The 18,563-nt window shown below is 40.6% G+C and overlaps 1 protein-coding gene across 10 annotated transcripts in view; it reads right to left on the bottom strand.

The window, feature by feature from the left end:
- Positions 1–18,563, bottom strand: part of ERC2 (ELKS/RAB6-interacting/CAST family member 2) — a 660,221-nt gene that overhangs the window by 555,382 nt on the left and 86,276 nt on the right. For 7 of the 10 annotated variants that reach the window (XM_048488071.1, XM_048488072.1, XM_048488075.1 and 4 more), the window contains exon 3: positions 15,311–15,727. In XM_048488071.1, the coding sequence (XP_048344028.1) occupies positions 15,311–15,727 (417 nt within the window). Of the gene's footprint in view, positions 1–15,310; positions 15,728–16,253; positions 16,278–18,563 lie in introns of all 10 variants that reach the window. The other 3 variants (XM_048488070.1, XM_048488069.1, XM_048488076.1) reach the window with 1 other exon arrangement.

Raw genomic sequence — 18,563 nt, 5'->3', positions numbered from 1 at the left:
TGGAGAGGCGAGGCTGAGTCGCTGGCCGCATCCTTGCCCACCCTGCAGGCAGCAGGGCGGACGCATCCATGCGCTTCTCAGAATGAGCAGAGTAAAAGGTTAAAAACCCCAATATATACAGTGTTATCTTTATTTTAAATGTCAAAAATTATTTGCGGCTCCAAGTGTTTTCTTTTTCCGTGGAAAACGGGTCCAAATGGCTCTTTGAGTGTTAAAGGTTCCCTACCTCTGGTTTAGAACATTTATTAGTTTGTTTAGAATGTATTGATTTGTTTAGAAAGTTTAGATGCTTCCTTCCCAGGGACTTGCTTGAGACAGCTTACATAAAGACCACAAAATAAAACCATTAAAATACCAAAAAAAAAGCCATTAAAGCAAACCACTAAAAACCAGGATATTTACATTAAAACAAGCAACTAATTTGGAGCCCTACAGTGCTTCAGAATAGTATTCTTGATAAACTCTCTGTTGCCATCTGGCAGCAAGTCTCTGTGGCAGTAGGCCCAAGGTTCAAAAGCAAAGCCATTTGTTTATTCCCTGTGGAGGTTACACTGCGGGAAAGAATAATATGTGCCCCTCTGCAAGGCACAGATGGCCTAGCAAGCATGCCAGAGTCTACAACAATCCTGGCAACATCCACCTGACAACAGCAGCTGATGATGCACCTGTCAGTTATAGAAGCTGGTGGATCTGCCCACTGGCTCTTGACTCCACATCCAGACCCAACCCTACCCACCTCCCAGACCCAACAACAGCACAACCCCAACAAAGGAATAACACCCACAGGGGAAGGGTAGCCATCTGACAGACTGGATATCGCCCCTTCCCTAGCCATGATCTGATGAATGGCAGAAATGCAGCCCACATACAGCCATCCTTGCTCCAAGCCAATCACTGCCGTCCACTGAAAAAGTAAAAGTAGACAAGAAAAAGCAAAGTCCAGGTACAGCTCCTATACCCAAGACCAGCATCCTAACCACTGGCACAAGAGGGTAGGTTTAAAGGAGGCATGCCAGCAGGAATTAGGCTTTCTGCTGCAGCCGTGACACCACCACCAGCTACATGGGGCAAGGCAGAAACCAGACATGGCACAGCAGAAAAGAACTGAGATAGCATGAACGGGGCTTACAGGTTCACCACCCCAGGCAAGCTACACACAGTAGCCAGCAGATGTGTGTCAAAAGGGGTGTGGACCAATATGTGGAATCAGCCTCCAAGGTGCCACTGGACCTCTTCTAGGATTTGCAGCTGAACAAGCGATGCGGTTGGCCTCCACACGGGCCAGGGCCTTTACAGCCCTGGCCCCGGCCTGGTGGAACGCTCTTCCTCCAACTGTCCGGGCCCTGCGGGACTTCGGTGAGTTCCGCAGGGCCTGCAAGACTGAGCTGTTCCACCGGGCCTTTGGAGGAGCCGACCGCTAATGGTGCCCCCCCCCTTTTTGTGGCCTGTCATCTAGGCCACTCACCATCTGTTGGGACTCACCATGCCTCCCTTTTTCGGGGGAGGGGGGAATTTTAATCTGGAAAATTGGATGCCAATGCACTGCACAACTGTAATTTTAGCTTTTATTGCTGCTTTAATGTTTGATTGTTTTACATTGTTGCTTTTATATGCTGTACACCGCCCAGAGCCCTTCGGGGATGGGGCGGTATAAAAGCCTAAATAAATAAATAAATAAATAAATAAATAAATAAATAAATAAATAAATAAATAAATAAATAAATAAATAAAACAGAAATTAATTGGCAGCAGAAAGACCTACAACAGCTAACCCAGCACGGCCATTCCTGAATCAGAGCTTACCCTTCAGACAGGTGAAGGGGCCACCCTAAGAGGAAGTAACCAATGTGGTGACGAGGTGGGGCAGCAAGCAGCTAGTCACAACTCCTCACGGACAGATTTGTTGAAAATAAAAACAACAAATTTGTTGTTGAAAAGTGACCATGAAGTGGTCTGATGAATTGGGTTGCCAACTTCCTGAGACCAGCATGGCACATATTATTTTGCAAACTGCTCCCAGGTCTCATGGGAAGAAAGGCTGAGCTGTTATTACAGTTGAGTCTTTTGATTTCAACAAATTTGACTAAGTCTGCATAGGATTGCATTAAAAGGTTGTCTGCATGCAGAAAAATAGCTTTTGAACATTATGCTTTCTTCTCAAAACATGAATGCTCATATGTGAATACTCACAATGCTTTAATTTATTTAGGTGACCCTAAATAGTCTGAAAGGTGAGATAGAAATCTTGAAAATAAATAAATACTTCTGCATATCCACATTACAGTAAACCCTCTGAATTCTGAATAAACATTTTAAAATTGTGCTACATGTTTAAAAATATGTATTAAGCATCATATAAATCATTCTATTTAGCAATTTCAGATCAATAATCTTGAGTCTGCCAAAAATCTCTTCTTAATATGCTCAGAATAAATTATATTTATTACATAGAAAAATCTACATTTCTTTTGTATGATGTAACCAAAATATTCATTGTTCTTTTCTGCATCCAGGGAAACAACCGATCTGCAAATTCCTCTGAAATATTCCAGTAATCATTTGAACAATTTAGCAGTGGTCATTTTTGAAAACGATGCATGGGAAGGGCTTGTTCCTAGTTTCTTGTTCAGTCACAATCCTCACTCAAGAGTGCCATCTAGTGAAAATGTATGGTTCTGAGTAATTATGCTATTAATGATAATCTATGCTACTTTTACAATTTATTCAATTTAACCTTTGCCCATAAATAATAAAGTCACAATCTGTACATGATGAATGCCAAGTATCCAGTTGGAATGTGACCACAGAGATTAACTTTAATGGTTTTAGAGTTCTTTTTAGAAACAAAATGGTTGTACTTGGTGAAGCCATGAAACTAGTAAGGAGATATTTTCTAATGGTGGAGGTTGAAGGTTCACCCAACATATTGCAGGAGAAAGTATCTCATGCTTGAGAAAAAAATATATTGAACTGAAATGTGTGTGTGCGTGTGTGTGTGTGTGTGTGTGCGTGAATGTTCTATTCCTTAGTGAAGAAATATACACTACGAAGCTTAACTGAAGGATCTTTAGGTAACATTTGCACTTCCAATAATCAAATATATGAAAGTTCTAAGGACCAAGTTCTAAGGATTAATATTTTATAGTTTAGATCAATATAGCCTGCAATATTTCTGTTGGAAGACAGTCTACCTGCATTTTAAAAAGAGTAGTTACATAGCAAAACATTTTAAAAATAGATGAGATTCATTTTTATATCTGCATCACATTTCTCCTGTTTCTTGGGAGCAAAGATACAGCAATTGTTACATTGCCAACCTCCAGGTAGGGGCTGGAGATCAACCGCAATTACAACTGGCCTCCAGACTACAGAGATCAGTTCCCCTGTAGAAAACAGCTATTTGGGAGGTGGACTCTATGGCATTATACCCCACTGATGTCACACCCCTGCCCAAACCTGTCCTCCCCAGGTTGCACCCCCAAATCTCCAGGATTTCCCAGACCCAAAATTGGCAATTCTAAAAATATGCATTACCCTGAAAGTAACCGTCAAATGTCACTATAACTCCTCAGCAAATTGCACTCACCTTATCCAATGTTCTGACATCTCCCACTGCATTTTACAAAATGAAGTATACCATACCGAAAAAATGAGTTGTCTAATTTCACTGTGGTGAAAAACTATTTCTACTCAGCAGTCATTCAAAAACAGAAAAATCACACAAAACTGACAGTGCAGTAAAAGAATGGGTGACTAGATGTAGGGAGTGTCAGATTACTCAGTTGGCACTACCACAGGCTCCCATTCGTCAGTGGGAATCAACAAAAAAGCCATGGTCGTGGTTGCATATTGACTTTGAGAAACCGTTTCAGAATCAGTTTCCTTACTGTGGTGGACTTGTATTCTAAATGGTTAGAGGTGGTGTGCTTATAATGTCAATGAGATCGAGTACAGTGATTAAGGCATTGTGTAAATTGTTCGCAACACATGGTCTCCCAGACACTGTGGTATCAGATAATGGAACATCATTTGTGTCTGGTGAGTTTAAGGCATTTTTGGCAAACGGTCTTATTCACCAGGTTATTTCAGTCCCGTTCCATCCAGCTACAAACGGGCAGGCAGAGTGGATGGTGCATACAACAAAGGATGCTTTGAAGTGGATAGTGGAGGGGGAGTGGCATTGTCTGTTAGCAAATTTTCTATTGACATAGCACATAACACTTTGTACAGCTACCGGAAGAAGTCTGGTGGAGCTGTTAATGAATTGTAGGCTGACTACATTGTTGGATTGGATGCATCCCGATCTAGTGGACAAATGACCAGAAAAAGAGGATCAGGCGCTGAAGATTCCCCGGACTTTTGAAAGGGATGACGCTGTGTATGCTAGGAATTATGGAACAGGCCCTTATTGGGTTCCAGCAGTAGTGATGCAAGGTCTCTGTCATATCAGGTGGAAATGGAAGATGGGCAGGTGGACTGAAGACATGTGGACCAAGTTAGAAAAAGGGTCTCAGGCCCAATAATAGCAGTAGGGTTAGGTCAGGGAAGTGAGCAGCCAAGGGGTGAGACCCAACCTGCTGAACAAGATGAAAATCAGGATTCCAGGGTACAGGAGGGCCTGGTAGGAGTACCAATGTGGGATGCGATTCAGAGTGATAAGACATCACAGAGCCCAATAGCGATGAAGGATTTGAAAGTAGTACAAGATCAGAATCTAAAGCAGGAGTTGACACAGTCTCAGGAGAAGAGAGTTCTGCCAGATTATTATATAAATTAGGGGGAAGGGGTGTAGTGTATTGACCCAAAGCAGTTGCCGTAGTTGAAGCTCTAATTAACAGTCAGCGTTTGGTATTCAGTGAGTGCAGCTGTGAGTATTGGTTTGGTTATTATGGAGTGATTCTTGGAACAAAACTGCTGTGTTTTAACCAAATTCGTCTTGGATCTTTGAACATTGCAATCACCTTTTCCAAAGAGGTTGGAACTACCACCATAGAGGCATTTCTCACCACAAAGGCACATCTCCTAGCCTGATTCAACCAATCCAGGCTGGCATAATACTATTAGGTGTAGCTAGGAAAAATGGAGCCCAGTGCAAAATCTGAGTCCCCCCCCCCCCCGGTGTGGCCGCCCTCCCCCACCACGACCAAAGAGCAATTGCACCATGTCATCTCAAAGTCACAATCATATTATAGAACATGTCCCAACTCACAAATCTGAACACATGCTCCAACTCACAAATCTGGGCTCCCTAGTTGAAACAACATTGAAAGTGATGCTGTTTGGGGGGGTTGGGGAATCCGCCCTGAAACAGCATCACTTTTAATGTTGTTTAGACTAGAGAGCCCAGATTCTTCTTTTAAATCCACCTTAAAGGGAGAATCTGGGCTCTCTAGTTTAAACAACTTTGAAAGTGATGCTGTTTCAGGCAGGATTCCCCCACCCCCACCTCCCAAACAGCATCACTTTCAATATTGTTTAGACAAGGGAGCCCAGATTCTCCTTTTAAATCCATCTTAAAAGGAGCATCTGGGCTCCCTAGTTTAAAAAACATTGAAAATGATGCTGTTTCAGGGTGGATTCCCCCACCCACCCCAAACAGCATCACTTTCAAAGTTGGTTGTTGTGTGTTTTCCAGGCTGCATGTCCGTGGTCTGGTAGATCTTGTTCCTAATGTTTCGCCTGCATCTGTGGCTGGCATCTTCAGAGGCATATCACAGAAAGAAGTCTGTTATACATTGTGTCCAGACTTCTCTTATTACAAACTTTTCTCTGTGATACGCCTCTGAAGATGCCAGCCACAGATGCAGGCAAAACATTAGGAACAAGATATACCAGACCACAGACACACGGCCAGAAAACCCACAACAACCAGTTGAATCCATCTGTGAAAGCCTTCTACAATACTTTCAATGTTTTTAAATCTAGGGAGCCCATATTCTCCCTTTAAATCCACTCAGAAGGGACCAGAAGGGACCAGAATCTGGGGGAAATTTGAGGGTTCCTCTCAGGGGAGCAATGTTTAGGTTAGCAGTACCAAAATTTCAGGCTACTTTCAGGAGACTATCCTGATGATACCACCTAGGTTTAGTGAAGTTTGGTTCAGGGAGTCCAAAGTTATGGACCCTCAAAGGGAAGCCCCAACTACTATTAGCTCCCATTGGAAACAATGGGGGATGGAAGAACCCACTTTGGGGGTCAATACCTTTGGACCCCCTAAACCAAACTTCACCAAACCTGGCTGGTATCAGAAAGAGACTATCCTGATGGTACCACCCAGGTTTATTGAAGTTTGGCTCAAGGGGTCCAAAGTTATGGACTCTCAAAGGGAAGCCCCATCTACTATTACCTCCCATTGGAAACAATGGGGATGGGGGCACCCCCTTTGGGGGTCCATAACTTTGGACCCCTAAACCAAACTTCACCAAACCTGGATGATATCATCAGGAGTGTCACCTGATGATAGCCTGAAATTTTGGTGCCACTAGTCTAAAAATGCACCCCCTGCCAGCCAACAAAGTAAAAACACAAAAATATGTTTTAGAATGCATTTTTTTATTTTGGCACCCCCTGCAGGCGTGCGCCCGGTGCATCGCGCACCTCCCCCTCCTCCTGGTGGCTACGCCACTGCTATTGATAGTTTCATGGGAATGTCAACTCAATGTATGGCAGCTGTGAAAAAGGCAAGCTCTATGCTGGGGATCATTAGGAAAGGAATTGATAATAAAACTGCAAAGATTGTCATGCCTTTATATAAAGCAGTGGTGCGACCGCACTTGGAGCACTGTGTTCAGGACTAATAAAATAAAAACATTTTTTCACGCAATGTGTGATTGGAATATGCTGAGACAGGAGGTGGTGATGTCCACTAACCTGGATAGCTTTTAAAAGGGCATGGAAGTTGATCTATGGCTACCAATCTTGATCCTCCTTGATTTGAGATTGCAAATGCCTTAGCACACCAAGTACTCAGGAGCAGCAGCAGCAGAAGGCCATTGCTTTCACATCCTGCATGTGAGCTCTCAAAGGCACCTGGTGGGCCATTGCGAGTAGCAGAGTGCTGGATTAGATGGACTCTTAGATGATCCAGCAGGCTTGTTCTTATGTTCTCATATTAGTCACAAGGAGCAAACGGAGACATAGTGGACCTCAGCACTTCTAAGCAACTTGCCCACTTCAACAGGCCTCCCTAATGGAAAGTCCTCTGTATAACTATGTCCAGAGTGTTCTCTTACAGCGTCATGAGACTGAACCAATCCAATCATGGCATCTAAATCATGGCAAATGTGATCAACACTATCCACAAAATAGACTGCACAGGAGTCAAGGTGGGCCTATATATTGGAGGGGGGGGGTCAACACTATTAGATGTCTGGGAGTCCCTTCAGAATCTAGATAGAAAAGCTCCATCAGATGGCATTTTGGAGAAGTAAAGTTCACTTCACTACTATCACAGAGAAGGTACAATAATACTTGTTCAGATGGATTTGCTTTGTCTTTCCCTCCACTTGTCTAAGTTTTGGTCAACTATTTCATCACACCAAGCTGTTCTGTCAACTAAGAAGCACATAGGGCTCTGTGAAAGGAGGGGCAGCATTCAAGAGAGGCAGCATCCCATTATCTATGTCATCTCTGCATGTCATTAATCAACTAGTGTTGTGACAAAATCACCAACTGCGCTGTCCAGAAAATTCCCGAGAGAAATGACATAAGACTCGGGATCTACCAGCCTTTTTTGTGTAGACTATCCCAACTGGCCTCTCCAGCCTTGTGGAGGTCCCAGGTGCCTGTGAACCCAAACATGACTAGGCATGAATAAAAAGAGAGTGAAAAAGTCTCCCATTACTGTTGTGATAGGCCCTTTCCTACCCACCATGTCTAGAATGACTGTTAATATGCTAGACTTTTAAAAAAATGACGTTCAAGAAAATACTAGCCAGAATGCAAGTACAGCTTTAAAACCCTACATTATAAGTAATTACTGTTCTCTAGATTACCACTGAGTGAGCCTATTCTTGTCCCATCTGAGAAGCTTGCCAATAATACACAATTGTCCTCAGCCACTTTAAAATATTGCATTTTGGTGTACCCTCTTAATTTTAAAAGAAAAATAATTTCTTAAAGGGAGTATTTTGTATAAGAAAATATTGATAGCAAACACAGTGTGTTTTAAACCTCACTGCTTAGAGGGGAAGGTAATTATGTTCTTATATACTTAAATAAAGGGTGTAATTCTACTAATGATTAGTTTAATATTCTGAGCTCGGCCAAAAGAAGTTAAAAGAGAGAAAGAGAAAGATACTAATGAATCTAATAAAAAGGCTGGAGCTGAAGTAGTTGTTAATCTGTGCTGCTAACTCTTCAAGAGGGTTAGGGGAACAAATGCCTGGTATCGATAAAAAATTTCTTTAGTAAATTACTACTGGCACCAGTGAAAGGCATTTACAGTAAACACAAAAAGTCTGCAAAACATTTGGTCTACAGAAGAAGGAACTTTGCTCCATTAAGAATTGCAAAAAACATACAATAAATAATTCACACCAGAAGCTCAAGTTCTGGCACCAAAGTTCATCTTTTCCAAGTAAGAAGCAGATTTAATTTTTTTTCACATTTAAAATTTTCCAATAATATTCTTTAAAAAGAAAAAAATGCAACCAACCTGATACCTCAAATTTTACCCTATGAGTCTCATCTAATGCATGGGCTTTTTAAAAAATGACATATCATTATGACAACAGATTCTGAATGCAGTGAAAATATAATAAATATATAAGAGTATATGCAGAGAGCATGTGTAAAAATATATGTATATATAAAGAACCTGCTGGAATTTTAACATTAGTCTTTACTACAGATTTAGTGGGACTTTGCTGAAGGCAAGAATTTAACAGCAATAATAAAAAAAATACTTAATGGTACTTAGGGTAAAGCATGTGTGGTCACCATATTTAAGAAAAAGTAATACCAAACATCTGTGTCAGATTTCCACATGATAAAACCCCCACATGCATTAAAGTTCTCTGCAACTACAGACAAAAGAGTTTTTAAAAACCTAAAAGCCAGACATGATAACAAATGTAAGAAATAAAACCAAGCACTCCATGTCTTGCAGTAATAATGTATGATCTGGCCATGGTGATCTTCGCTGTAATCATCTAGATTAAATTATTTCAATGCTCAGGATGTGGGGCTATCTTTGTAAACTATGCAGAAACTTCAGTTGGTGCAAAATACAGCAGCCATGCTACCAATCAGGGGCAAAATATCACACCTGTGCTAAAAGAACCGCACTGTTCTCCATCTATTTTCTGGGCAGAATTCAAAATGCCAGTTCTTACCTTGACGGCCCTAAATGGCTTGGGGGCAGAGTGATCGAGAGACCCCTTCCTTCCTAGGGTTGCCAGATAGTTTCAACAAAAATACTGGACACATGATAAAAATTTATTGACCCTCCTCCCCAATGTGTACTTACTTCTGGGACTTCCTTCGGAGTAAACCAAAGTAGGACTGATTCCTGAATGAGGTATGTTAGTATGTATGTGCCTGGTTCAAGGTCACCCCGTGAGCATCTATGGCAGAGTGGGGATTTGAAATCTCAGCTTCTGTTTTGTCAAGCAATAGACATTTCCAGTTGCTTCTGAATTGTCCACAGATATACTTCAAGGATCCTGGGAGAAACAGCCTGAAAATATAACTCTCCAGAAGGTATTGGCGGCTCTTTAGAATTACCTCTAAATTTCTTGCACAGCAGAAAAAGTAGGCAGGAGAACAAAGCTTCATTGTCGTTCTAAACTGCCAGGAACATTTTAAGTGCCACTGGGCATGTGCAGAGTACATTTTCTCACCACTAAATAATAACACGTCATAGTTTTAGGTCCAACCTAATTATCTCCCATGGTTTTTAAAAGCTGTGAATGTGGAGGGAATTTCAATTAGGGCCATGATATTGGAGGAGGTTAACCCCTATCCTTTTCATCTTATTCTACATAGTCACAGAAAAAAGCAGTGGCTCTGTTGGTGAGGGACTGAGAGTGAAAAAATGGAAATCAAAAGGGAATTAAAAAATGCCTCTCCTCAGTCCACTGGCCCTGATCCAGATCACTTTCCTGCAGTTTTTAGCTCCTTCTTCACTGCACTTGAGCTCAGCGCTCCTTAGCCAAAACAGCACAAAGAACACTGTTCAGGCTTGGAAGAAGAAACACCGACCCAAAGAGCACATGCGATCGCTGTGTTTCCAGTATTTTTACTAAAACCTGGCAACTCTAGGGTTTTTTAATGTGTTACTTTGTAACTTTCCTCAAGCAAGCTGTCAGGAGAGGCACAGAGAAATCTTCACAAAATAAACAAATAAATACTGTGGTTTGCATGATTTTTAACGGAGGCTCAACTCAGCATGAGAAGGTTTGGCCAGCCTTAGACAAGTGTCTGACCTAATCTACCTCAAAGAGTTGTTGTAAGATTAAACATCTATTCTTTGCTCATTGAACGAAGAACAGGTTATAAATGTAACAGAATCACTATATCTAATTCTAAAAGAGATCATAGAGTATGGCTCAAAATATCGAACAGAGGCAGGTAAGGGAGTCTTGAACAAATCTGAGAAAAGTCTTGAGTTTGAAGGGGAAAATGAAATTTAAAAAATATACTACTGGACAATGTTTACCAGGTCGTTTCCCATCATCTTTCCCAGTTGTCTATACTGGGTACTCATACCTCAGAAGGATGGGAGGCACAGAAAATCTGAAACCGATTTCTGTCAAAAACAAATTCAGGTCATGAGCAGAGCTTTGACTGCAGTACTTCAGCTCACCACTCTGCCCCACAGGACTCCAACACCAGCGGCATACCAGTAATGGGGACAGGGAGTATCCCATGTCCCCGGGCACATGCCATTTCATCACATGACGAAATGGCGTGCGCCGCAGCCGCCCACCACTCCCCACTGCAGGCTGGCTCCTGCCCTCCCCAGACCCTGGGGAGGTGGGTTATCTCTGTGAACTCTCTGGCCTCATGGATGATGTTATAAAACTCTACCACATTTGACAAAGGGACCTTTGGTATTCAAATTGAAAGCTCATACCCCAAAATCTTGTTCATCATGAAGTTGCTACAGGTCTTGAATCTAATTCTTCTACTGCAGACCAACACAACTACTCTCTGTACATATTGTGTCACCCCCCACCCCCGAATTCATGTCTTCTCTAAACTAAAAAGTCCCAGATTCTGCCTCTTTTGTACTTTTTCCAGGTCTGCAATGTCCTTTTTGAGATGCAGTGACCAAAACTGAACACAGTATTACAATGAAGCCACACCATAAATATATACAAGGGCATTTTAATATTATCCATTTTATTTTCTGTTCCTTTCCTAACAAACCCCAGCATAAAATTAGCATTTTTCACTGATGCGGTACATTGGGTTAACCCTTTCACTGAGCTATGTACTACAACCCTAAGGTCTATTTTCTTGTCAGTCTCAGCAAATTCAGCTCCTATCAGCATATACTCAAAGCTATGATTTTCTGTTTCAGTGTGCATTATCTTACCAATATTCAACTTCATTTGCCTTCTCACCCAATTTTTGAAGGTCCTCCTGGAACTCTTCACTGTTGGCCTTCATTTTCACCATCAGGAATCATGGCCATTACACAGTTCATCTCCAGTTGCAGATAATTTATGAACAAATTAAATAACACCAGACCCAATATTGATCCCTCTGGAATTCCACTGTGTACTTCCCTCAATGGCAAGAACTGCCCATTTATATTGACTCTTTTCTTCCTGTCATTTAACTAATTTTAATCCATAAGAGAACCAGTGTTCGTCTTCTCAAGGAACCCCAAAAGATGGGTGAGGCAGAACTTCCCTTTGCAGAAGCCATAGATATTTTCCCTCAGCAGGCTCTGCTTCTCTATGTTCCTAATAATTTTATATCTGAATAGACTTTCTACTTAATTTATGTGAGATAAACAGGACTAACTGGCTTACAATTTCCTGGTTCACCTCTGGACCCCTTTTTAAAAATCGGTGCAAGTCTTCAGGTAAAGTGTGTGAATTAATCACACACTTGAGTCAACAATTTCAATTAGTTACAAACTTGGGTCAATTATTTCAAATTGAATAAGAAATTTAATATTTGAGTTTCCTATGAACTCTTGGGTGTTACACCATAAAGACCTGGATATTTACTGATTTTTAATTTCCCCAACTTCAGACTGAACCCAATGAAACATGTCATTTAGAAGCATAACTAGCTTTAGCTAAATTGGAGCCAATGTATCATCATCATCAACCACCACCACCACAACAACAACAGTACTGAATACTTTTAATGTAAAAAGCATATTGACAGGATTGACCATTAAGATCATACTCTAATCTGAAGAACTGGGTTTGATCCCCCACTCCTCCACATGTGTTGCAGTCTCTAATCTGGTGAACTGGGTTTGTTTCCCCACTCTTACACATTAAGCATGCTGGGTGACTTTGGGCTAGTCACAGTTCTCTCAGAACTCTCTCAGCCCCACCTACCTCATAAGGTGTCCTTTGTAGGGAAAGGAAGGGAAGATGATTGCAAGTCACTTTAAGACTCCTTAAGGTAGAGAAAAATGTATAAAAGCCAACTCTTCTTCTTTAAGCAAACCATGATATTCTTTTCAGCTAAAATTATCAATGAACTAATTAGTCATAGATGGTCCAGGCTAGCTTCATCTCATCCAGTCTCAGAGATTAAACAGGATCAGCCCTAGTTTAGTAGTTGGATAGGAAACTACCAAAGAATATTAGGATAGCTATACAGAGGCAGCAATGTTTGGCGGATTCCGCATGGGCCAAAAACAGCAGTGTGAAAACAGTGTAAACCCTTTTACACCGTTTTAAACCATTTTACACCATTTTCACACTGCTGCTTTTAGCCCATGCAGAATCCGCCATAGTCTCTTCTCTTTAAAGCGCTACTGGGTTGCCATAAGTTGGCTGTGGACAGTGGACAACATTTTCTACACACATTCAGTCATGACTAAAATGTTTGTTAGGATTTTCAGCTCTGAGTTAGTAAGAAATACTGGACAAAATGATTAGACAATATCAATACTATTAGCTAAGGCATCTGGATAGATGAATGAGGTAATACAACCTGTTTACATAACGATAAGATTATTTGTGCAAAAATACTTATTTCCCTCCTGTTGCATTGTTAGGTTTCAAAAAAACATCATAAAATAAGAAAAAAGATGGTCTCACATGTAGAGGAACACGCATTCAAAAAAAATGGTACAAGCAGTTAACACAGTGAATACTTATTTTCTTATATGAATCATGGTGTTATGCCATAGGGAAAGATCACTATGCCTTAGAGATCACTTTGCCAGAGGGAAAAGATTCTCCCCTTCATTTTCCTTTTTATATTTCAAAGAAGTTGGCAAAACTAAGAGTCCTGCATGTACTTCCACAGTGGGCACAAAAGGCAGAAAACACAGAAAGTATTTCAAGAATGCCTATTTTGATAACAGAAGCACCACCTGCCTTTTATATCATTGCTGTCTCTAAGACAGGTCTTGAATTGGTGTAAAAAAAGTTCATTCCTAGGCATTATTTTTATGGTTTGGTAAAATGCAGAGAGGTTTTTTTCCTTCCCTCTATCTGCTAGCAAAAAAATTAAAATTTAGAATGATATGGCATTTATTTCGCTACCAGAAAACCTCCTTTCGGTTCTCACACATTTTTCATGAGGATGCCGATGCAAGAACAAGCAACAAACAGGAAAAAGAAGGAACTTCTGAATCTGCCATGAATTTGCATTCTCCCTGACAGATACATCATGGCCAATTTATTAGCACTGATATTAAAAAATGGCAGATTTGCAAGCAGGCTCCACACTTTTACAGATCAGTTACCCACCCACTTTCAGTTCTGTAATAAAGGCCACAGGGTAATTGTGAGGATAAAATGGGGAAGAGGGACCATACAAACCATCCTGAGATTGCTGGATGAAGGGCAGGACAAAAATGTATTAGACAAATTTAAGTGCTAAGAAGCTCTCAGTTTTCTTCTTTGTGACACTATCTGGATATATGGAAATGGAAATGTATATGCATTTCTTTAACATTAGCAAAATTATAGTGATGCCATTTTCTTCATTCCACTGACCTTCTCAGTTCTAAAAAGAGATGGTATTCTTCCCTGAAAAGTTTCATATAATTTACATGACCTGGCTGTTTCTACTGTTCAGAAAGCAGATAGTGTGGTGTAGCAGTTAGAGCTTTACATTTTCAGCCTAACCTATCTCCCAGAGCTTTTGTGAAGATAAAAAACAGGAGATGAGAATGATGTAGGCTGCTATGGTCTCCACTGTGGAGAAAGTTAAGGTGTAATTAAAATGAATTAACAAGAAATATTGGTGAAAATGGGAGAAATTGGTGAAGTGCTGAGAGGGAAAGAAATAACAGTGGTTCAATCCCTAAAAAGTAGCCAATATTTAAAAGCTGACTTTGTTTTGGTCCCTTTACATGAACCAACTGTCAAGTCAGGCATTTACTTAATTATTGTAATTTTTCTCCTACATCCCTTACTTACCCAAACTCCAGCAGTGGGGGTGGCTCCCTCCAAGTTGCACATAAAACTCAGACATTGCAGTGGTAGAGAACTGCACGTGTAGCTCAATTAGGATAACCCAGGCTTGAAGTTCTGCATCCACTGCTGAGGGGATTCTTTTTAAAAAATGGTAGTGGGGCCAAAGCAGCCTAAATCATGCTGGGGGAAAAAACTGCCATGATTTGAGATCAGCTTTTGGGCTCCCTTTTAATTGCTACCTTTTTTCGAGTACCCCTCCCCCCAAATACCAATAAGGTATTTTTCACATTTTTTTCCAGTTTGAATGCAGTTTGAATGCACATGCCTAGTAGCTGCCAATAAATGTGGGAAATTAATTACATTTGACCAACTGTTGCAACAGAGTGACAAAATATTCATTCTTGAATATAGCTACAAAAAATTACTATGTAAAATGATGCTTTTTTTAAAAGGTAGGAACATTAGTTTTTTTTATTAATCACCACAAATACAAGGATGTAACTTAGCCTCCAAGGAAATGCAAGTGAGATGTTCAAGAGACACTGCCAAAGAATAGCCTATTTTTAAATACATGTTCCAGTTTTCTCATGTACCTTTACAAGGGGATTGTTAAATTTGGAAGCCTGACAAAATGATAAGGAAAAAAAGCAGCTTTCTGTTTCCACTTCACCCTCACAATGTGACAAAAATCTTAGCAATGTCCTTTCAAATGAGTCAATTTTAAATGAATGTGCTTTTCTTACCTCTCTAAGATGTATGTTTTCCTTCTCTTTCTGGTCTAAAATCACTTCTAAATGATTAACCTGAGATTCAGCTTCTGCCATCCTTCGAGTTCTTTCATTGTCATCATCCATTCCTTTGGATGGCAAACCTTTACTCTGCAACATTTCTAACAGCTTTTTGATGGATTCATCTCTGGCATTTAGTGTCTGTTTCTGGGTTTCAATTCTCAGCTCCATTTCTTCCAGAGTTTTTCTCAAAAGAAACAACTCTTTTGCCTGCCTGTCATGTTCAGCCTGAAGTCGTCGAAAATTCTCCTCTGTAAGCTCAATAGTAAAATGTTCAGCACCTCGATTTCCACTTTCTTGTTGGAGGAGATGATTAAGGTCTCTCTGGGTTCGAAGCTCATCTTGGAGTGCCTGAATAGTTAACTGAAGATGCTGCAATGCAAAAGGAAAATTTGAATGAAATTGTACTCTACTGAACCGCAAAAATACAATGCCATGATATAATATAACCAGTGGTGAAAATCTAAATGTGCATGTGACATTATTTGTAATGAAGTTTCTCATTTACTTCTGGAAACCATGAAAAGATGAATGTACGCGCAACAACACAAAATGCGAATTACAAGTATTATTAACTGGGAAGGAAGACAAGGAAACTAAAAAAAAATTGCATTTAAATATATATATTTAAAAACAGTGGCACTTCTACTATAGCCAAATGGAATCCCATGTGCCCTGTTGCTGATTCTCCCAGACTAGATGTTTGCTTCTCTGTTCCATCAAACCATGGTGGTTATTTGTTCTAAGCATTCTGAATGGAAGTAAAGGATATTGTTAAATGATACTGCTAATGAAAACTATGAGTGTTTAGTAAGCAGGATTATGGCATTGATAACAAGCAAATAAAAACCCACACATTGCATTTTGCAAATAAATGTACTGCAAAGAGTGAACAAACCTTTGTTCTCCTGGCATCCAATAACTGAACAGCATGGGAAATGAAAAAATGAAGCAAATCAACATAAAGTTTAGGTGCAAGCAAAGAAAATTCAACATAAAAAAACAAATTTAACTTAAAAGTACCATTAACATAAAAGAAAACATTTTATTATTTTTATAAAACATAACCTGGCAATTCAAAGGTATCTCACATACATGCACACAATTCATGCTGTCACAATTATAATCTACAACAGAAGCTCTTGAGTTGAATCCAGAGAACCACAAGCAGAGCAGACTGAAGACAGCTATTACACACTATACTTCAAACGTTTAGGCACATGCTTATAAGAAAAGTCACACAGGACTGAAACAGGTTTATAGCAGTTATCAAGTTTATTGAAGAGCACTGATGTGGTGTAGTGGCTATAGTGTCTGACTAATATCTGGGAGCCCTGGGTTCTGATCCTCAGATTGTCATGAAGGCTGCTGGAGAAACCTGTGTGAATCAACTGTCAGCCTCACACAGTTGTGAAAATAAAAGGGAGAACCATATACACCACACTGAGCTCTTTGGGGAAGGCAGGATAAAAATGCACTAAATAACCAGTGCACACATCAGAATATCTTTGGATTTGGTTTGACTTCTATGCAACACTATAGAACAACACACGAAAGCTCTTCTGCATTCAGAAGCACAAGCACAACTTTGGATCCAACCCAGAGTTCATGTATTGTGTATAATGACCACCAGTCATACATTTTCAGATCTCAGAACAGAACAGAACAAAGTGATAACAGCCCTCCAGGGGAATGCAAGTAGGGGAATGGTAAACGGATGAAAATAAGGTTGAATTACAATTCCCACAAACACACTAATATAAACAAAATCACATATGAAGTTAGTGAGTCAAAGAAAATAGTTTCAGCTTAGCTTTTCTATTATGTCTAGATAACTTTCAAAGATATTATGCACCCTGTTTTGTATTATATCTGTACTATTGCTCAAATCAGTTTTTATTTTTTTCTAAAATAAGGCACTGTTCTTCGAAGCAAGTTATCAATCCCATTATAGTGAAAATTCAGCTAAATATTAACTTTGATTAAGTTAATGTTTATATAGATTTTATGTATTCATAACAATTGTTAGCCACCTTTCTACTTCACGGAACACAAGGCAGCTTACAATGTACATAAAACAACACTTATCCTAACATATAATTCCCTAAGGGATGATATGTAGAAACAACTCATTTCCCACCCATTGGTGTACAGGACTCACAGTCATGGAAGTGAGTCCTGCATGTCAATTGGTTGGAAGCTGGGCTGGCAGCCCCAGCACCTCCCTCCCCATTCCCCCACGCACCCTCCCATCTCCCAAAAGACAAAGCCTCCCCCCAACTCAATACTTGCATGCCCACTGCTCTCCTTACTGATCTCTTTACCAATTCAGGTACCGGTAAGTAAAACACAGTTGTCATCCCCTCCCTCACCCCCCACCATGTAGAGCCCACTGTATATCACAGCAGGTTTTACCACAGTAGAGTCCACTGTATATCACAGCAGGTTTTACCACTAGTAATACACACAAAAGACCACAATTTAAAATCTCCAAGTAGGACTGCCAATCAATAAAAATGGGAAGCCTCATCCAAGAACCGGGTGCTTGGTCAACACGTCACAGCCATGCCCAGCTACTGCCCCCAAAGAGGCTTCACGGTGGCATGAGGAAACTCAAAAAGTGAAAAAGCCTCCCCACTGCCAAGAAACCTCTATGGAGCTCAATAGACTTGTGCTGCCCTGAGTTCCTGGATGCAGGCATAATGCAGCAAATGGCCAGGAGAGAGCCAACAAAAGTCCGCTCCTCCTAGATCATGCCCCTGACCTGCTTTACTGGTGATGGCAGGAACACTGGAATGCTGGCACCATATCAGTTCTACACAGCAAATGTATAACCCAGTCGGTGTCGTTATAAAGGAATCCATTGTCCTTTTCCCTGTTGACATGCGTGCCGTGCACGCAGCAACTGGAGCTCATGGAAACAATCCTGGTTGCTTTTGCTTCTGGTCAAGGAGAAGCTTCACTTTTAAAAAATTTCCTGCCACACATGTATAGCTATACAGACACGCAGAAATGAACCCCCGCAGTCATGCCAACTGTCCCAAAATACGACCAGCTGCACATGTTCAACACGCAAAATAACAAAAAAGAAAAAGGGGCCTCCCTGAAATGGCAGGACTATAGCAGGCAGATTCTCCCTGAGTATGGACAGTGTGATGGAAGGGAGAGAAATAAAGCGCCTCCTGCCTGGCTGTTTATGTGGGAGCAG

This window comes from Sphaerodactylus townsendi, linkage group LG03 (genome assembly GCF_021028975.2).
Source record: "Sphaerodactylus townsendi isolate TG3544 linkage group LG03, MPM_Stown_v2.3, whole genome shotgun sequence".
NCBI classification, from domain to species: domain Eukaryota; kingdom Metazoa; phylum Chordata; class Lepidosauria; order Squamata; family Sphaerodactylidae; genus Sphaerodactylus; species Sphaerodactylus townsendi.
Note: the sequence above shows the minus strand (reverse complement) of the source record. Positions and strands in the feature narration are given on the sequence as shown.